Source organism: Diadema antillarum, unplaced genomic scaffold (genome assembly GCF_040938485.1).
Source record: "Diadema antillarum isolate AM-2024a unplaced genomic scaffold, OU_Dant_1.0 seq00001041_RagTag, whole genome shotgun sequence".
NCBI lineage: Eukaryota > Metazoa > Echinodermata > Echinoidea > Diadematoida > Diadematidae > Diadema > Diadema antillarum.
The window spans coordinates 430,338-452,658 of NW_027271872.1; the positions used below are offsets into that span (position 1 = coordinate 430,338).

At 39.6% G+C, this 22,321-nt stretch overlaps 1 protein-coding gene across 1 annotated transcript; it reads right to left on the reverse strand.

Moving 5' to 3' along the window:
• Nucleotides 1–848: 848 nt before the first annotated feature.
• Nucleotides 849–22,240, reverse strand: LOC139742986 (cullin-4A-like). Its single transcript, XM_071653492.1, has 19 exons — nucleotides 21,873–22,240; nucleotides 20,643–20,862; nucleotides 18,825–18,894; nucleotides 18,152–18,225; nucleotides 17,359–17,521; nucleotides 15,540–15,629; nucleotides 13,607–13,757; nucleotides 11,350–11,468; nucleotides 10,677–10,869; nucleotides 10,107–10,211; nucleotides 9,273–9,383; nucleotides 8,624–8,709; nucleotides 7,728–7,835; nucleotides 7,154–7,270; nucleotides 6,159–6,270; nucleotides 5,102–5,175; nucleotides 3,777–3,875; nucleotides 2,681–2,833; nucleotides 849–1,964 (listed from the first exon to the last, which is right to left on the reverse strand). Exons 1-19 carry the CDS (start codon nucleotides 22,162–22,164, stop codon nucleotides 1,869–1,871), a joined length of 2,433 nt encoding a protein of 810 aa, XP_071509593.1. The 5' UTR covers nucleotides 22,165–22,240; the 3' UTR covers nucleotides 849–1,868.
• Nucleotides 22,241–22,321: the final 81 nt, after the last annotated feature.

The following is a 22,321-nucleotide window of genomic DNA, read 5'->3' on the forward strand; positions in this document are numbered from 1 at the left end:
TCGACTTGGGCGATTACTTGACTTAGGCGAGGTTGACTGTAATAAAAGAAAACTGCCAGCCCCAAGGACTTCGTTACAATGGGAGTTGCTTGTACTATCAAATATGATTTATGATCAATGACTCATCCGTGGATGGTTGCCATAGAATCAGGTAGAACTAAGGTAGGTTCCACAGGTGCAAATATTGATAACAGTAAATAACGATAACAATCACTATGATAATCAAAGTAGTTAAAGCAATGATAATGTATGAAATGAGTAACTGTACGGTGAGAATTACAGTCAATGTTTTAAGGAGAAAGGGGCTCAGTGTCATTGCAGTTATATCAAATACAAAAAAGATTGCCTCCCAAACAAACATTTTGGATTATTTTAAATATACTGACCCTCTAAGGAATTGGTTGGCTCCCATCTTGGATTAATTAAAGGGAAACATCATTGTAACGAGGAACTATAAACCATGACAACTACCTTGCTATATCAGGCTTCTCACTATATCAAGGTACCAAAACAAAGAAATATAAAGAACTGGGACCAGCAAAATCTCACCTTGTTATGACACACTTTTGTGATATGCGACCACTTTATGAGGTTCCACTTTGTATATGCAAATTGCCAGAATGAGGGTGGTAACATACGCCCTCCTTGCGACAATGAAAACCGACATGTTCACCTGGACAGTAAAGAGAAACTTTGAGCAACCTCTGGGATTGTCATCACATCTCTGTTTGATATCAATCGCAAATTAGGATTGGTGCAAAACCCAACTCGTCAACGCAACAGATTTGTAATCAACTCAAAGTTATTAGTGGAAAAATGAGCAAAGAAAATGGGATTCCATTCTTCGCTCATTTTTCCACGAATAAATTATATTCATTTCTGGTCAGTCTTCTTCTGTTTGCGTTTGTTACAACTCAAAGTTATGTTAAATTCAGAGGACTTGACATTTGATTTTGGGAGTTGAAACTGAACCTAACTCTTTGTGCAACAAGTTCCAGGAGATGTAGAAGTTTCCAGTGATCAACGATGCAATTGATGAATTGTGTGGTACACGTTTTTTCACATATCTACTGGTATGTATATCAACCTAATATTGCAATCTGCACACTTTTTTCATATGCTTGGAAATGAGCCAGAACAGGACCGGTATGTATGTATGAGGCCGAAAGGTAAACATCTTCAACTAGTCGTATGGAGATATACGCATATAAGGGGGATAGCTATGCATGTATCTCCCCCATGCTTACATCCATTATCATTGCCCTCTTTGCAGGTTGCCATAGAAACGAGAATGCCTATACTTGTATTATGTTCACCGTGATTAATATGTTCCTGTTTCTGGTATTATATGCAATTGAGCTTCATACTAGTAAAACAAACCAAAATGAAGTGAGGCATACAAGAAAATAAAGACGAACACAATAGGATCAGTCAGAATTCTGCAAAAAAAAAAAAGGAAAGAAAAAAAAAATAACAGCACATGTTGTAGGACCCCTTCTCCAGGTAGCTGCAGGGGAGATGGTCGGTGGTGCAAATACAAATACCAACCATCGATCTTACACTGACGGCTTGACATCATCGTTCAACGGAGCGGTCGGTCTATGCATTGATTTTATTCTAAATTTTAACTTTCTTGGCGCGAGGCACCAGCAAACACACGCGAGCGGGTTTATGCACGAGATTTTCGACATCCACGGTCCCCACCCGACATCCCAAGTCGTTCTCTCCTTTCCACGCGGTAGCAAACATTCGCAGAAACCCTCTGCAAACCGTACGCATTGTTCCTTGTTTGTTTGTTTTTTGAAAATCCTCTTCCATTTACAGAAAGATGTCCTTAACATCGTCCCACGTCCGAGCCACAGCGAGGCTCACGCGACGTAGTGGTACTGGTTCGGGTTGTCCTTGTCCCGCTCCATGTAATCTCGATCGATGAGGCTCTCTATCCTCTTCTTGAGATCTGAAGGCTGTTGAGTTTATTGGAGGTAAGGGGGTGGGGAGGGGAAGAGAGAAGGGTTATACAGGGAGATAAGTTACACTAATTGCAATGAGACATGCAATAATGCAATGATCGTTTCTCTGCATAGGTCATGAGCTAAATTTGCAGTAAGGGTATTTGTATCGGGGCTGCTGTGTAAAATAAATGAAGTGAAAATAAAATGAGAATAAAACACAAACTACATAAACAATAAACTGAATGGGGGAAAAAAATATAGTGTAAACTCGGAAACATTTGCGGCATGAGTCTTTCGTGGAATGGAGCCAACGGCTTTTATCGCAGCATAAAACATTTGCGAATTGGCGACTGGCATTCAATGCGTTGTATAGACAAAAGCTTTTGCATGCATTTTACTTTAACGATTCTTGGTTACCTGTGAAAATTGTGAAAGTTTCACTCACATGAAAATTTTTTGCTCTATAATATAGTGGACTCCCATTATAACAAATCCTCAGGACCGGCAGTTTTCTTTCCTTATATCAAAAATTTGTTATAACAGAACAAACAAAGATCAGGTAAGGTTGCGGCCTAAATTTTTATTTCATTGTAACTGGAATTTTGTTATAACTGTATTCGTTTTAACGGGAGTGCATTGTTATAAATTGCAGGGGGGGGGGGGGGGGGGGGGGGAAGGGGAACAGATCAAAGACCAACTCTGGAAAAGCGACCGCTGGTAAAACTGACCTTGACGGGGAAACGGATCTGGTTGTACAGCTCGGAGACGAGTAGGTTGTGGCTGAGCGTCTTGCGCATCTTCATGATGCGGACGATGGCGGCGTCGATCTGGTACTGACGGTCCTGGAAGACCCTCTCCTGTGTGTTGGCTTGCTCCTCCACCTGGCCAATGGATACAATATGACAAGAAACGTTAACACATTGCATTCACACACATCTCTGACGTGCTCTCACAGAAGTACTACTGCAGGGATACCAACCTTGTAAACTGTATTGCAGTATTATAAGGAAAGGCGTATTTTTGATGGAAAAAAAAATAAATATATATCTTTACCTTTTCTTCAGCAGACATGTGTAGTGACATAATTTGGCAAAAACAGTATTTTCCAAGAAACCTGCCATATTTTGGGCAAAAAGCAGTACAAAATACCACAAAAAGTATACAGCTGGCATCTCTGCTACTGTAATCACACTGGCCAATAGTCGCCTGCCTCGCCACACTTACAATACATCGTCCAGTCTCAGTCTGATTACCTCAAGTTGGATGTTATTAGCTATCAAAATTTGTCACTAAATGTAGATATTTTCAATTTGACTGTGCAAAAGGAAGAATCTACGGGCTTGCTGAGGACCATTTAAACGTAAGAGATATGGATGCTTCATGACCATTTGGCACAAGGATGATTATTTTGGTTATGACATTCATCACCTCAATCTTTTGATAAAATTAAGGTCAGAAAAGAAGGTTTTTTTTCCAGCCTTTCTTGTGTGGATACTTACATGAAGTTCTTTATTTTCTACACTTGTGCACTGAAAATAAGATTCATAAAATTTTCTTCCTATTACCCGTTGAGGACAAGTCCCAAGTATACTCGGGCAAGGGTTTATGGGAAATGCTTGTTGTAGCAAAAGTCAAACCGTCCCTAACGGGTTAGATGAATGAAAAATTTAAAAAAAAATCATGAGAGGTTTATAAGACAAGAACTGATTTGTACAGCATGTTCTCCTGTCCACTGCTATAGATCTATATATCTATGTAGCTATCCATTACATTTGACTACAAGTCAGCAGATGAGCAGACTTTGAGGTGTCTCCCTTCACTTACCGTCTCTTTCATCTGGACCTGGTTGATTTTGATGCGGAACAGTTTATGCTTGAAGTCCTTGGCGAAGGAAAACTTGTCACCCTCATTAATGTCACGACCCTGCAGGACAGAAAAATAGGAGTCACACGAAATGACGATTGAAAACAATATGTGTGTGTGTGTGTATACGTTATACACATAGATATATATTGCAAGTAGCAACGAATGTTCTTGACATACACTAGGCAGTGAATTAAAACATACATTTTGGGGCAACACTCCACTTCTCACATATACATATACTTCTAACAGACATGATTACCTACTATGTTTCTTTCCAAAAAAAAAGACAATAACAACTAGAAATGTCGCTACAGCGACTGGTTATACCCCCGCCAAACAACATTTCATAAGTTTTGGTCAAAAAACTGAGGAAGTAGTTAAATCCGCAAGATCTTTCCTTGATCTTCTGCCATTAATATGCCGTTACCATGGCAACGTACTTTCGGGTACTGTCGAAAAATGCATCTTGCACATCTACAACCAAAGGCACACATCTGTACCAAATTTCATGGAAATTGGGCAAAAACTGAGGAAGTAGTTTGCAACAAAAATTTTCCATCATTTTGGCTCATAATATGTGAGCTGTTACCATGGCAACATACTTTTTGTCACTGTCAAGAAATGTGTCATGCTGACCTATATCCTAAGACAAACATTCAATATGAATTCCATGAGAATTGGAAGAACACTGATGAAGCAGTTTTGCCATGAAGCATTTTGCCCTATATTTTACCGATAACATGCCGTTACCATGGCAACGCACTTTTTGCCACTGCGGAAATATGTGTCTTGCACATTAACATATTCAGATGAACATCTGTACCTAATTTCATAAAAATTGATCAAAAACTGTGGGAGGAGTTGGCGACGCAAGATTTGTACCCATTTTTGCCCATAATATGCCGTTACCATGGCAACGTACTTTTGGGTACTGTCAAAAAATACGTCTTGCACATCTACAACCCAAGGCACACATCTGTGCCAAGTTTTATGGGAATCGGTTGAAAACTGAGGAAGTAATTCGCGACGCAAGATTTGCAACGGACCGACCACCCGACCGACCGCCCGACCGACCGACCGACCGTCCGCTGATTCCTATATACCCCCTTCAAACTTCGTTTGGAGGGGGTATTATAAAGAGGCATAAATAAGAAGTGGTAACAGGAGAAACAGCGGCAGTAATAATGATGGGGACCACAATAAACGACAACAATATTGATAATACAGAGTCATCGTCATCATCATCATCATCATTATCATGCAAGAGATAAGTAAAAGATTACCTTTGGATCTTTGTGCACTACCCTGGCTTTCCCACATGCTAATGACTGTAGTGTCCTCTTCAGTTCACTGTCCTCTGCAAGACAAGAATAAGACAGACCAAAAAGTAGAGACACCATCACTGCAGTCCAATCTCTCTCTCTCTCTCTCTCTTTTTGACTTTTTTATGACCATTGAAGATGGTTGGAATGCCACGCCTATTCTCTCAAAGCCTATACACTCCGTCACATACATTTGTAATACTACTACACTTTGTAACAAAAATTCATACTTATTATTTTTCAAATAACCGGGACATGCTTCACAGAAACCTCTAGTTGTATGCCATATTTCAAAATTCAGTGTGATGTATGTATCATATTGAAATATGGTGCAAGAGATATGCCTACCCACTGTTACACAATGCAACTGTTATCATCATCATCATCATCATCATCATCATCATCAATATCCATCATCACCATCATCACCATCATCACCACCATCCATCATCACCACCACCACCATCATCATCATCATCATCATCATCATCATCATCATCATCATCATCATCATCATCATCATCACCATTGCCATCACCATCGTCTCAGTTTATAGAATCACAAGTAATGGACTAATCATCACCGTTCAAGTGCTACATTGTTTGCAAGTACAGTTTCACTGCCAAAACCACCTCGCACAGGCTTTGGCAAGAGTATGCTGCACTTGCAATGACAATAGGTCTTTTGATTTCCTTTCCGTTTTCCAACTTACTGACACTGGGAAAGCACAGCAAGTCTTGACCACAAGAAAGGCAAAAAATTCCATGCAGATATCTTCTGTAACTCTCAACTTATTCAACTCTCAACCTATGCAAGCATAATTGCTCATAGAGAGCAAAAAAAGGTTCTAAAATTTGACATTAATTAACTACAAGCAACTCATCTTCGTATTACACAGATTTTTTTTTTCTTTTTTGAAAAAGAAAAACCTCAGTCATAATTTCACTGGACTAATCAACATTTAACTATTGAATTAAAAGAGGAAGTTGATGCCACTTCCGGGTCAAAGTTCACTCACCGATATTTGTGGCCTGAGCGATTTCCTCCAGCGAGAAGACGTCGCCCTCGTTGAACATGAGGAGGACAAGGGTCTGGTAGAGGGAGACTTGGAGCTCCTTGACCGATGACCCCTGGGATGGACAGGAGTGAAAAATTCACACATTCATTGTCCATCATACTGAAGGACATAACAGTACGCTTGAAAAAGAATTATCAATACACAGTGAAACTTATCTCAAATGTGCATGCAAAGCAACACACACACAAACACAAACACACACACAAAATATTGATATCTATGGGGAAAAAAAAAATTAACTCAAGGATATATATCACATGGGCAAGAGGTTGGGGGTGGAGTAAGAAGGCAGGCGTTTGGATTTAACAGATGTCTAAGGAAATGGACCTCCCCCCCCCAAAAAAAAAAAAAAAAAAAAAAAAACCAAAAAAAAAAACACTTGTAAGATACTTGACTCTATGATGGAAGGGCTCACTAAAAGAAATAACCATCATTATCTTCATTATTTATGTGTGGAAAAATATGAAGTGGGTGCAAGGTTGGGGTAGGCTGGGGGAAACAGGCACATGAATTTAAAAAAAAGAAAAAGATTTAATGTATTTGAGGAAAAGAAATAGATTTGAGTGTTTTTGCAAGTACATGCCACTACAGCATGGAGGAAAGGTGTTTTATAGCAAAACACTTTCATTTTTAAATATCATTTACATGAAACTGTAAATCCAGAAACATTCACGGCATGAAATTTTCGCGAATTGGAGCCAACAGCTTTGCTAGCGACATGAAACTTTTGAAAACTGGCGACTGGTATTCAATGCATTGTGTAGGCTAAAATTTTAGTGCACATTTTATTTTCGCGAATCGTGGCTCCTCGCAACATTCGTGAAAGTTTCATGCACACACAAATTTTCTGGTTTTACAGTATCAGAAGAAGTTGATGAGGAGTTGGGGTGGGGAGAGGAGTGGAGTGGGGAGTGGTCTTTCCCTGAGGTACTCACCTCTTCCTTAAACTGAGCCTTGACCAGACAGTGTCCTAGACTAGGCTGCCATTGTAACTTCCTCCCGCTGTGCTTGCTGAGATAGAATCGCTTGAACTGCTCCTGTAGGTTCACCATCTATGGGGAAATAAGAAATAAGTCAGCACATCAAGAACTGCTATTATGTAAGATAACAATGTAACACCACATTTTCTCTCAATGTCATGCTTCCAAAGCTGTCCTTTTTCTTTTGAAATCAAGTCATTTGTTACACCCCTTGAACTCTCTTTCTATACGAGAGGAAAATGTAAGTGACAATTACATAAAATTCATGCAGAACACACAGCAGCTTGCAAGATAAAGTATCTTCTGTTTTTGTTTTTTGTTTTTTTGCATCAATATAGATATGCGATAGATATGCAAATTTTCTATTTCATGACTTAGTACCAGCAATGCAGTCACACACACAAATGTCACTGGCCAACCCACTGCCACGTTTAGCAGATATGAAAACTGTACATAGGTTTACATTTAAGTGGCTCAATATGTTTTCGTTGGGTCAAATGCCGAGAGTTGCTCCACGAGCCCTACTTACGTCAGGCGGTAGGTGAATTTCAACTGGAGTGTAGGTGGGCCAGTAACCCATGGTTAGAATGTTGACTGTCAGGTCCATCGGGCCGACGTTGTTCTGATGTTGTATGTGCTGGAAGAGGTGCAAGATTGTGTGGGAAAAACAAGTAAATCTTAAAATGTTGAGGAAGGAGAACACATGCATGTCCTCATCAAGTGAAATCATTCGAAAGAAGATTCTCAAATGATATTTATATCAGGCATCTGGTTCTGGTGTTAGTCATGATAAATTGTAAGGGAGCGCTTTGAATCTAACTGTCGAGAATAACAAGAACGTGCACTGAAGGAGGGTAAGTGATCACTGGCGTTGGTTTGTCTGTTTGCAAAATAACTTAAAGGTCAATGAACTTGGAGTTCAAGCTGCACATGCTTGAGGTTTACATATGCACACTAAAGCGCATGATCTGCTTGGGCAAGGCGACATGCAGCTGGAAGCTGATGACAAATAAAAGGCTTCTATATTGGGAAATTTGCATGTCTGTTTGGGTGGAAATGAATTGCTGGCTTGGCAAAGGTCTGCACTCTCCGAGTTTGTATATAGTCAAGGATAATTAGCTGAAACAAGTCCTAAGATTTCACTGATAGTAATTCACATCAAAATGAAAAAAACTAACACCACTCTAAGATTGGTAAAGAGGAGATGAAAATTATTCCTTTTTTGTACGCATTACTTGATCTTCTCCCTTTTAATAGGGATGCCAGTTAGAATGAAAGAAAGGACCTGAAAATCATCTTCAAGGAGCTGGTTTGTTCATGACAGGGCCTGACATTTGATACTGCCAGCATCTAATTCAGGCTTTTGCCTGAGAACTGATATTCTTGTTTCAAGTGCTTATGACAGGTAATGGAACTGGAACTCACCTGCTTGAATGCTACCATGATGTCCTTGGATAGTTCCATGTCTTTGAACATCCCCTCCAGTTTGGATGTGAAGGCACCACCACACTCTGTGTGTTTGAGACAATGCAAAAACGAAGCCCCATTCACATTTCTGCTTTGTTGAGCCCTTAAACTCCAGCATGAACTCAAAAGCACAATAAAATCGTAGCTCTCTACTACACAAGCTGCACTCTCAATCTTGCCCATTCTGAGAGGTTGGGCACCACAACAGTTCCACAACATTGAATGCTATCATGAATGTATCCGCCGATAAGCTACAACGGTACGATAGGTAAATAAGCACCATCTTTGACTTTTTAAAAAATGAACGTTAGGTGTTTCAAACGGCATCTCATTCACATGTACACTCTTTAAAAGCTGTATAATTTGAGTTCATTTTTCAGTTCAGAAAACAAATAGTTCCTGCAACCCCAAAGGCTGGGATATATTAATGTTAAAGATGTACACCCAGAGATATTTCTACGTACCTTCCCATGTTGTGCGTGGGTGCATGAGATCACCTCACTATTTGCACATAGCATACAGACCCGACCATTAGTGACAAAATGTTTACATTTACACACAATGGGGAGAATTGCGAAATGGCCTACAGGTCATGTGACTTCCTTACCTTGCTTGAGCTTGGACAGCATCGACTTCTCAGCATCGACAGATGCACTCTTGCCAACCAGTAGTCTCTTCGCCAGGTCCTTCTTGTAGAAAGCCTCAAACACGTCCTTGCCTGTTGGTGATACGTGGAAAGCATGAATACTGCTAGACTTGCTAAACTCTTTCCTCAATATTCCCAGATGCATAACTAAAAGTGAACCTTGGAGAAATGCTTAAGTCATATGACATGCGTAAGTTGCTCTGCATTCTTTTTGTTGACTTTTTTTAATATATATATAATAATTATATATATTGGAATGTTTTCTTTCTTTTTCAAAGTATACAGTGGCAAGTCTTCATTGAAAGCTAAGAATATAATCAATGTTGATTACAGTTATACAATACTGCAACTTTCTTATATGATGTCCTATTGGGGAAAATGTTGACTGTGGTTAATTAAGTTACGTAATTGACAATTCCACCGCTTACTTTGTCAGCATAATTTGCATTTTATTTGTTACTGGATGAAAAATATGACACAGAAATAAAACCAAACCAAACTAAACAAATATGTTGCTTCAGCTCATGCAAAAGTCAGTTTTTGTTATGAATAGCATATGATATATCAGTAACCTTGAAAATAGACAGATAATCCACAGATTATTGCAGTTTTATCTCAATATGCTCAAGCTATTGAATCCTATGCAAATACGTGTCAAGATTGACCACACAATCATGTGGATGATATTATCTCCTCAGCATATCTGGAAATCCCTTTTTTTTGTTAAACTAAATGGGGCATTATGGTCCATATCTGCCCTTGTAACTTCACGGTATTTTCACTACTGGAACTCACCATGAATGAATCTGAATAAAACCATGATTTTGTCCAGCAGCCTTTCCAGCTCCTCCTCCGTAGCCTCTTTGTTTCCCGCCCTTAGCTTGTTGTCGACATATTTGGCTGGAGTAGAAGAAAGACCGACACAAAGTGAGGTAATAACAGTATACACCATACATTTATTTTTCATGAATTGGGACTTCACAAAAATTTTGCGAGTTGTTAAATTCGCAATCATGGAGTACAGTAAATGAACAGAGGAATGTAACCCCAAATACATCGTATTCATATTGAGACTAGAGTTCATAAATTTGTGTGTTGTTACATTTGGCAATAGCACAATATCTGGTATTCACAATATCCGTTAGACACTCTGGACTGAACTCACAAAGGTGGGCATGCACGCACACAACAATGTGAAATTCTTTTCAACATCACATCACTTTGGTTTTACACTACTCAGCCCAAACCAGCTCTATCATGCCATGGATAATTCAGGCAATGAATTATGCTGGTTTTTAAGTCACACATCAACTAATCTTACAGTGTAGCCACCCATCCCCAGGGAGATGCAAGAACCCCACTCACCGACAAGCTCTGCTGGCTTGTTGAGGCGCTTGTTGATGAAGTTCTCGAAGGCGTCCTTGAGGGCGATGGAGAACTTCTGCTTCTTGCCGAAGCACGTCTCCAGGATGTTGTCAAGCTTGTCCTTGAAGTCCAGGAGCTCCTGCACCATCGTCTTATCCTTCTCGGAGTCGATCACGATGGTGGTGCCCGTTTTCTAGATGCAGTAAAGACGGGAGATTGTGAGAAGATGAAATGCATCACTGAACACATGGAGGAACCTGTCAATCCACAGCTTAGATATCAACTTATGAGTCCATATTTGCAACCCCTCACCCACCCTGTTGTGTTGCATCATACGACAGAAGAAGAAGATTTTGATGGATCATCTTTCCTGTATATTGTCAAGATGAATGCTTGTATGTCAGCCGGGAGGCTGTGAGAAAATGAGGTACATCACAAAACACAAGAAGGAACCATCAATGTGGATGGGTAATCTTTGCGGTGGTTTAAGACTGCAAGAACAGAAGTTTAGACGTACACTTTACATTACGGTAAGAAGTCCTATAGTCATTTGACTAACTGTGTGAGACCCTATGCACAGGAATAGGAGTATCTTTCAAAAGGGGCCAAATGCTGCAGACAGCTGTGATGCATGAGACTCAAGGGGGGGGGGGGGGTGGAGGTACTATCTCACCTTGATGTACGCGCTGAAGTACTGACATAGTTCTGAGAGTCCGTTCTTGGTTCTCTGCAGGAGTTTGAATAGGAGGGAGAGATCATCCACACGGTTGGCGTCCAGTAGACTGTCCAGGCCTAGCATTGATAGGAAAGAGAGAAGATATAGGTTGTGACAATCAACAGAATGGGGGATACTGCAAACCCACGAGCCTGCTTGCCAACTTGCCCACAGCAACTAATACTGTAAAGCAAGATATATTTGCAGCATGAAGTTTTTGTGAATTGGAGCCGACAGCCTTTTTCATGGCATAAAATTGTCACTAATTGCCACTGGCATTCAATGCACATAGTGTAATCAAGACCTTTCGCATGCATTTTAATTTCGCGTATCTTGGCTCTCATGAAATTTGCAAAAAAAATCAAAATGCATGCGAACATTCCTCATTTTACAGTACCCACTACTGGATAAGCCATATATTTAGCAAGGTTTCTATCTTCATGAATTTTTTGTGTCAGGTGCTTTTAGCAAATTTAACAACTTGCAAAATTATCAACTCTGATCCTGACTGAGAACTGCATCTGGAAGGGGCAACAAGTAGCAAATCTTGGCAAATTCAATAGAGTTTAACCCTAAAAAGACTGGGGGGGGGGGGGGGGGCCTAAAAGGCCCCCCTCGACATTGCGCGCTATTACTCTGCAACACGCAATGCTCTCACTGCGATGCTCTATGACTTTTTTCTTTCAAGTTTCCCGCACATTTTGACACCAAATTTGTGACGCCCGGGGGTACGGTTCTGAAGTTACATAACATTTTGTACATGCATGTGAGGCCGAAAATGGCTCAAAAATGTGATTTTGCGTACAAAGTCAATGCAAATTGGGTTTTTTCACATGGTTCATATATGCTTATTTTTACTCTCAATGGCTAAAATTAGTTTGTTTTAGGAGTATTATGCTTCAAAAAGTGTCTGCCATAAATTTTGTTTAAAAAACGGCAAAAACAAAAGGTCGAAAAAACAAAGAAATACATAATAAATTCATGAAACAATAAAACAAATAAGAAATTAATTTTGATACTGAATTTTTTTCAAGTGCATTTGCTAAGAATGCCACAAAGAATAATTAGACCAAAAATGAGCACTTTTGGAGCTTTATTTATTGATTTATATCAAAGAGTCTGATTTCTCGCATAAATTAGCATAATTAATCAAAATAAAATAAAAGAAGACTATTTTGGAAAATCTAAATACACGATCTTATAGATTATATCGCACACTACCATTGTGCAAATTTTCGCGGCGATCGCGCGATCCACGGCCGAGATCTTAAGGGGGAGCCCTTTAGGGCCCCCCCAGTCTTTCGAGCTACCAAAATAGCCCAGTCTTTTTAGGGTTAAAATGAGCTTTTACTGCATGATATCAGCATGTAAGAGTGATAACAAGCCTTCTCTCACAGATGGAAGCAGAGAAGGTATGTAGCGTTCACTTTGATTCAATCTCCTTTCTGTTTTCCAACTGTCTAGCATGGACGAACAGCTAGAAAGTCTTGACCACGAGAAAGGATCCTAGTCTGGACTGAAAATGAAGCAGTCATCTATTCATCAGATGAAAAAACTGCAGACTTTTCAGGATCTTTTCTGAATTTGACTGCCACATCAAAGTGCTCTGTAACCTAATATGCTCTTGGGGAGATGATAAGAGCTAATTCTGTTTTCCCCGCATATCTTTAACATTTCTTTCAGTGTGATCCGTGAGGATCCACATGATTTAAAGGTCAGCATTATCTGCTTATATTCTGATCAAGGTAAATATCAACAAGACACGACACCTGTCTGCCTCTCAGTTCACATTATTCAAGGAGCTACTGTGAAAGTAGAAATGTCCACACATTTCACACGACCAGAAACTAGAGCAAAAATAAAAGCATGTGCATATTTTTGCTTGTTATTCTACCACTATCATTGTCTTGATTCCACAGAATCAAAAACATGCAAAATTCATTAACTCAACAGAGTGCGAAAAATTACTTGCGCACAAATATCCACTTTTACAGTATCTAAAATCAGATTGCTTCCTCCACAAATCTACTGGATGAAACTAAATCTTCAAAAGTTACTGCTTCAAAACAGACAGACAGACAGACATACAAATAAACAAACAAACAAACAAACAAAGCAGAGAACCAGGCTTCACTGAACAAAAGAAAGGTTAAGAAAATAATAATTGCTCAAGTTTCATTACAGGATAAAGTATGGAGCACACTGGTTCATTTACCTTTCTGTAGTATAGTGCCAATGTGGACCTCAAGCAGCTGCTTCTCAACGCACGCTATGAGCGACTTGCGGGTGGTGTGGTCTAGGTAGTGCAAAATCCTCTGTGATTCCTCCTCCAGCCGCTTGTCAACATGCACAAGGTACTCAGGAACCTGATGGGGGATTGGCATGATAGGAAGAATTACCATGGCAACCACACCAAATCTTTTGTGAAGTATCAAAATGTGACGGCCCAGCTCAAAACCGACACAAAGTAGGTCAAAATGAATTTCTATCTTTCGACTTCTAATATCTTGCTCTTTGGTTTTGTTTAAAGCCGTAAAATTTTGACAGCAGGTAACAAAATCATCACTCTCCCAGGAAAGGCAAACTTCAAAAATTTGAGTCAGTCAACATTAATGACATATTCTGGTCCATCACAGAAAATCCTAATCTGCAACTTTTTAGTGGGTTCTGAGCTGTGCGGTCACATGGAGTTTACCACTACACTGCTGGTCCTTACAGCTGTGATGAAGTGCATTCCTTCTCATTTTATCTGCTATATTACAGCAAAAATAACAACCAGAAACCAATTTACAGGCACAAAAAACAAAGAATCAAAAGACAAAAAATGCAGTTTATCTTTCATTCATTATCACAGAACATGGCATAACATTGTAAACTGTATACGCTGGGTTTATGTTGATTGGAGAAAGCCTACAAAAAGACCCCCCCCCCAAAAAAAAAAAAAAACAACAACAACAACAACAACAAACAAACATACAAACAAACAAAAACACACAAGCAAACAAATAAACAAACAAAAGAAATGATGATACACCTACGTAGCAAACTCAATAGACATGGTTGAGGCAGGCAGAGCCAGCAACACCTACACTCCTTCACTAAACTTGAAATCAGTAGCCTGGAAATTTGTTTCGTTCCAGGGTCCACTACACACAATGCACTTGTTTTCGCATCAGTGAGCACATCTGGGCACAAGGGGCAGTGCTGACCAATCAGATAAGACCTTCTTTTACACCGCAGCCAAAGGAATAGGCAGCAAGCAAGTGTATGGTAATCACACAGTGTGATGTGGCCTTGACATGCTACAGCACACAAAAACACTTCAGATCATATGTACAGATACAATGGTTACACAATGTACGAGAGACCATGACATGCACTGTACAAGAGGAATATGTAGAGTATACTGTGCATAGTCTTTCCATTGCTTTCCTTTCTGTTTTCCAACTTGCAACCACAAGACACAAGATAGCAAGTCTTGACCACGAGAAAGGACACTTGTAATGTAAAAATAAACTCATAGAACTTTAAAAGAAAAAATATAGAATCACATGATGGCTAACTCCACTTGAATGTTACCTTTCAGGATAACAGGTACATATACAGATGTAAAAACACAAACAAAACAAAACAAAAACACACACACACACACAAAACCAACAACAAACAACTACAAACACAAATCCAAAACTGATGTTCCAATGTATGTCAGAAATAAACACACACACAAACACACATATTTACACATGCACAAATGCACACAGGTGTACTGATATCATTATGCTGCCTATCCAAACCAAACTGACAACTTTAAATTTGCTGGATATGAAGTCCCATAGAAATAACATACCACTACCGAAACACACAATGCAGAATAATGATCTTTTTCATTTCCTCTTTCCCTCAAACCTCAAATTAAACAAAATTATAAAATAAGGAAGTATGCTGGTTTATTCTTTACAAGAGCTAGCAAACTGATCATTCCCGCAGCTTAATTCAGAAACACTTTGAACAAACAGCCTTCACACACATTACGGCTTCATCACACAAACATATTACACAGAACCACTCTTGTACTGGCTGTACAGTTGGTCTAGTATCAAGACTAACTGGAGCTCTGCTGTTCAATATGCATGTATAGTACTCACCTCTCTTTCATGGACTAGTCTCTGTCCTTCAGCCGCATACAGACTCTTTGTTGCATCCAGGAACTTCTTCTCAAATGCCTCCTCGTAGATCTGACATCACAAACAATCAAAAGCATGGCTGTGATATCACACCAGTTTTCACATTAATTCTACAAAGGCAATATTCTCTTTCCGGCATGAAACACCTAATATTCAGATATATCATCCAAGGGAAACTAAACTGAATATTCCATGGAACCAATCCAGTTGTAAAAATACGTGTGCTGCTTTGACGATCTCCATGTAATGCTCCACAAGTATGACGAGCACATTTAAGAATTAAAAAAGCATACCACGCAGACTGTGTGCAATTCAATAATTTATATAATAATAAGTATGAGGTAAAGACGTCCTTAACATTTCTAATAGACTGGTTCAATATGCTCAAATTCCATGCATACCTTTATGATAATTACCACAACAACTGGAGAACTTGCTAAGGCTTGCCAAACATAGCAGCAACCAATGCATGCAAAACTGGATCTCATGTTTCAAAATGTATTCAGGACTGAAAAGCCTTTTAAAATGTTCATAGGGGGAAAAAAAATCATAATTTGAACACAAGCATGTACATCATAACTCCCCTTTTCCATCAACACTCACACAACATGGCAAAACTGCTACACCACAGGAAAAATTTTCTCTAGTGCCCCAGTCACATATAAACACGGATGCTCAAGGATATACACGGTGATCCAGGGAGATCCGGGATAGTCTCGACCTCGACAGTGTCTATCAGGGATGCCAGTGGCAAATTGCTCTTGGGCCGGAAATTTTTTTTGTGAACGAAATTGATGTGCGCAAAGCGCGAAGTCCCTTTGGCCGGGGTCCAGGGCCCGCTCAAGGGCCCTGGAAGCTCTGGGGTTCTTAGATGTTCTCTGGTGCAATCTGAGCATTTCTGAGGGCTCTTCTTCCCTCAAATCTAATCCAGAGAAATGAATTTGTAGCAAAAATAAAGAAGTCCTAGTGCCGTAAACTCTGTAATTTTGCTTCGTTCAGCTGACTCGATCGACTCACCATACTCTCTCAGCGCTGTAGCTATAGCGAGAGCGCAGCATGATCCATGCACCGCACATATAGTACATCGCCTAGAAACACCACACGTTGTTCGATCGCGATCGCACGTGCTGGTATAACGCTTTCCAGACAATAATGTGGTCGTATTCTAGAAAAAAAAAGGAATTTGTAGCAAAAATAAAGAAGTCCTATTTTTTCGTTTTTCTTTCTTTCTTTCTTTCTTTCTTTCTCGTGTTTTCCGGCTTTCCCACACAGACGGAAATAATATCACGAAGCCGAAAATTGGACACCAAAATAAGAAAAAGCCGGAATTCCGGCTATTGCCGGAAAACTGGCATCCCTGGTCTATGAGCGTTGGTATGACTGTACACACAGTATCAACACGGCATCTACACGGATACGGCCGGAAGAGCACGGCGTCTACACGGCATCTACACGGCATCTACATGGATCAATACGGCAGCTACACGGCAGTCACACGGACCACCCTGGATTGCTCTGCCAACACGGCAATCCCCGGATGATGCTGGATGTTTTTGGTCTTCCAAAGTTGCCGTGTTGGCCTTTCGGATGTCCCCAAATCTACACGAACATACACGGATGTTCAAGAATGTCCAAGGCGTCAACACGGATCTCTCCCCGGATCACCCCGGATCAGATCCGGAGTGGTCCGGGGTGATCCGGGATGTCTATTGTGACTGGGGCATAAAGGTTGAACTTAGCAATGTCTTGTCATCTTTTCTTTTCTTCTTTTCTCTTATACCTGCAGATCAGACAGCATCCGTAGCAAACTCTTCAGCAGACTGTGCTCCACAAAGTCTCCCGTTCTCTCCATCTCGATGAGGGTGAGCAAGCCCGCTACCGTTCGGTTCTGGACAACCCTATTGCTGATGATGTGCGAGCGAAACAGGTCGAGACCCATGTCCCTACAGGAGACAAAGAATGGGGGAAAAGGGGGGAAAAATGACCAGTAATAATGAATTGTGTAAAAATGCTTAAAATTATTATGAGTGATTTAGAATTCTTCAGAGTGTCCCAAGTGTCTATTACATCATCTGCCAACATGTGAGAACTGGGCATCGAAATGAACGAACAACAATTCCACTGCACAAATGGGATATTTGTATGTCTATATTCAAATCCAAGGTGTCAATACCACATATTCATATTACCATTCACTAAAATCTCTATACTATATGTAAATCATGCAAGACATTAATCAAAGGAAAAGTGAATGCTCTGAAAAAAAATTATTGCGAGTGATTGATTTCTGACAAAGGTCATATGTGATGCCCCTAAGCATTTCTATCTATAATCATAATTGTTGATAATCTAAGTGGTCCCTTTTCTACTGGATACAAAGTGCTTTGAGGTGTAATCCCCATGTTATCATTAAAATCAAACAATGTAAAAACTACTTATCTCTAAACCTATTTATAAAATTGAATCTCAAATTGGTTAGCAGCCACAGCAAACAAATGACCTACTCAAAGCAATTTATTTTCTCCACATGAGAATGCTACTTATTCATTTATTTTTGCCAAACCCATACTTACCATAGTGAAGAAACTAATGAATTCTGGAGTACGTACGTCCTATCCAGAAACAAGAATATACTCCTAATCATTATCTGTTAATAGAGGAGAGTGAGCAAACAAAAACAGATGATTAGATGATCCACAGAATTCACAAAACACAACGCAATATGCAAAAATATAAGAATTTGAGAATTAAAATCTAAAATGAAGCAGCATGTCTCATTTGAGGAATTTCAAATCAAGTGAACGTCACTTTTACATCTTTGGTCAAATAAGACACCTCAAATACTCATGATTATCTGAAATCACTGCCACATGTTTTCTTTGCATGGAATGAACACATCTTTTTATTCAATTTTTTCTTTTAAACTTTATCTTGTAATTATACCTTTATCTTACCCGCCATATGTGATATCAACACCATTAATTATAATGTAACAAAATTCTACACAAAGATAGAACATTAAATATTTATATTGTGAATGAGCCTTGATTAAGATATTCATCATTTCTTAAGTGTGTCAATCATTTCCAATTGAATGAAAAATTGATATCATGAAAAAGTTGTCTCTTCTTCCCTTCTCTCTCTCTCTCTTCTCCCTGCCTTCTGTGGTTTTTTTTTTTCTCTCTCTCTCTCGTCAGTTTTTGCTCCCTCTCTTCTACTAAAAGTTGTCTTGTTACAGTTGCTTACCATTTGTCTACAGTGATCTTGCCAACATCTGTCCAGCTGTTTCAGATACGACAGACTGTCTGTCATTTCAGTGCAGGGAAGTCAAGGTTACAACATTGTGCATGAAGCTGTTGATCACCAACTTGAAAAAGGCAGAACTGGTGCAACTTTTTGCAATGTCTTTGTTGTCGATGGAAACAGTTTCTACCCCACAGTTGCTTTCACTCTTCAAATCACTTCAATGATATCCCTTGCAACAGAACTTTGCAACATCATTATAAAGAAACTACACGTGGATATCATTCTACACACATGAATGAAAAGCTCTATCCATACACTACTTCTACTCACCTTCGGGCTCCCTCTAACAGTGAAAACTGCTATACAAAAACTTAAAATTTCAACTCTTTTTGTTCAAATGCAATAATGCCCCAGTGTTAAATCATGATATACAGGACTGATGATCATAAATTTGAAGTTATTCAGCCAGGAATTACATCATATCTTACACTTTCATGGCAGAAGAATTTAATTTTCATCATTTTTTTTTTCTTGTTGTATACAATTACAGGGTATTAACAAATTGTGAGTTGATGACATCATCTGCTCACTCAATTGCTTATTCAATCAACTGTCTCTTAATTTGGCAAGAATTGACAAATCTGTAAGATTTCTTAACTTCCTTACGGTTAATCTTAGTTTAATCAAATTTTCACTTTTGTGCTGGTAAAATTTTACTCTTCCTTTCAGACTGGAATTCCCCTTCAAGTAAGAACTGGACACCACTGCTCTACAAACACCAAAACACACAAAAAAGCTGCAGCTCAGGTACATTGTTTATAAGCTTGCCATCTAGCAATGCTACAAATCAAGTGAGTTTTCCTTTTCCCATCAGCCCAACAGCTGCTACAAGAATATCAAGTTCAATGTGCCACTATTCATGACAACCTCAGTCAAAAAGATCATGACCCATCACGACCAATGGCTACCTCCAGGCAAGAATCAACATCTGTTACGGTTGCACTTTTATTCATTTGCAAGACAATTCTCAAATGTCAACACACACAGACCAGTCTTCGAAAATCAAAGTCAGACAGTGTTTATCCAGTCAGTTTCACTCAACTCTTTACTTCCACAAGGTCTATGTGGTCTCAGGGTGGTTCCCAACTTGAAAATTGAGCATGTTGCAAGCTCTGAATGTGATAATACTGCAGAAGTTGTATGTGCACAGAGCGCACATCATGAACACGTAGCCCTCAATATTTTGTCACTTATTCCTTATTGCGCTCCTTACTGTATGTTTGATGTTCTGTCTCATGTTTTGCATGCAAATTTTCAAAGTAGTTTGATATTTCTGAAATTTTGCACATCTTTTTCACATGTTTGAATACATCTCATTTCGAGTATTTTGCCAATTGTTGAGGACGTTGCAAGGTATGTTGCTAGCTTTTGAGGATGTTGCACAAGAATTCAAGCATGTTGCAGTTATATGTTCAAATCCTTTGTGGACTACCCTGGTTGTCTACACAAACTTTAGTAGTCCACAAGATACCAAGTGAAGGCTAAGAAGTATACAACATTGACTTGGACAGCTGAGGGTCTTATAGTCTGGACATCACACATAAAAAACAAAAAAAAACAAAAAACAAACAAACAAACAAACAAACAAACAAACAAACCCCATCTGACACACAAAATAAAGTGGGAAGGCATTGAACATCTATTCTCAATCCAGCAGTGCCTCTGAAGCTGTGACACAAAGCTACATCGAAACACACAAGACTGTGGCCTCCAGATCGACCTACTAGTAGTAGTACTACGATAGTATGATAAGGATATCTTGAGAACTGTCCAGTTTGCGATTCTACATGCCGCTCGCAGACCTCTTTGAGCTGGTCGTAGAGGGAGGCAGACATCTTGTGCGAGCACATGTTCTCCACGGCCTGGTAGAGCTCCTCCTGGCTGTATTTGATTGGGCGGCTTTTGTGGATGGCTTGGACGGCTTCCTTTAATCTCTCCCATGTCTGCTGCTGGTAGTTGGCTGGGAGCTCTGGCTTGACTGCAAAAACACACAGAGAATGATTAAAAGTAGTGCATCACAATTTAAAAAAAAAAAATCTAAAGAAATACACCAATAATGGTAGATTATCTCTATCAATATTTTCATGACCCTAAATTTCATAGTTAAAACCTGCAATATTATTGCCAATAACATAACATCAATAGTAATACTGTGCTTATTTACCAGTGGTGAAGCCAAGAGGGGGTGCACCTGGCGTGCATCCCCTTCATTTTTTTTTAAACAAAAGAAATAAAAAGTAAAAATGGGGGGATGCCCGTGCTCCCTTTAATTTTGTAAAGGCACCCCCCTTTAGACCCCTGCTAATAAAAATATCTATTATATTCCTGGATCCACCCCTGTTTACTGCAAGTCATAATCCATAAAAAAGCTGCTGCTTGACATCACTCTTCTAAAAAGTCCCCACTGTGATTGAGTGAACTGATAACGGTCCTGACAAAAATGAATCAAAGCAAGGAATCAAAGATTGGTCTGTATCTCACTATCTGGTCGTCCGGGATATGTCCCGCAGAGGCTGTGTCTGGCTTCATGGAGGAGAGCCGATAAAGTAAAAAAAATGACAGAAGAGTCAGAAGACTCCTCTGGACGAACAGATTTTTCTGTCTAACTAAGTTAGGCCTAACAACGTTACTAGAAATACTTAATTAACTTCCTACTTATAGGCCCCTACCCTACTGCTTTGAAAGTAAGATTTTTAATTTGTAGAGTCTATTAGTATTACACTGCGACTGCAAGATTTACTGCGCTTTGAATGAATTAACCGGTTCGACTATGATTTGTTTGGTCTCTCTGAGCTGAACCGCATGTCAGTTCATACACGATCATGAGATAAATCAAGAGTGGAGTGTGTAAGCATGGCATGCAGCATGCACCTTGTCCTCAGCAGCCTCATGCGGGTGATTGAAATATCAGTTATCACTTATCAGTGATTATGAAACAGCTCAGCAGTTTCAATAGCAACATTTTTACTAATTGTTGGAAAACCATACCTTTGAAATTCTTGATCACAAGCTTTTTGGAACCACCCGGTTTATTATTAACAAGGGGAGAAGACCTGCTTGTGAAGCCGTTATTTGACGGGTTTAGAGCAGAAAAGTTTTGTCTTTTGGGCGTCGCTTCGCCCATGTTTTTGCCCTCTGTCTGTCTGTTTTCGCCGGTAGTCAGATCGTCCCTGGCTCGCTTCGAATGAAGGTGATTATTATCAGACGCTCTACGCTTTCGCGTGTTCGTCTCCAGGGTGGTCTTGCATGAGGAAATCTTGTCTTTGCTTGAGAGAGGCATGCATCACCTTGAAATTGTCGAATTTGCGACGAAAGTTTTAAGATTCGGACCTTTTTATCACTTTGCAAACACAAAGTTTCACCTGTGCACTCGCAATATGGCAGCACGTACGGAACTCTGGGAAGACATGTCAAATGTCGATTGTATGTCACGTACA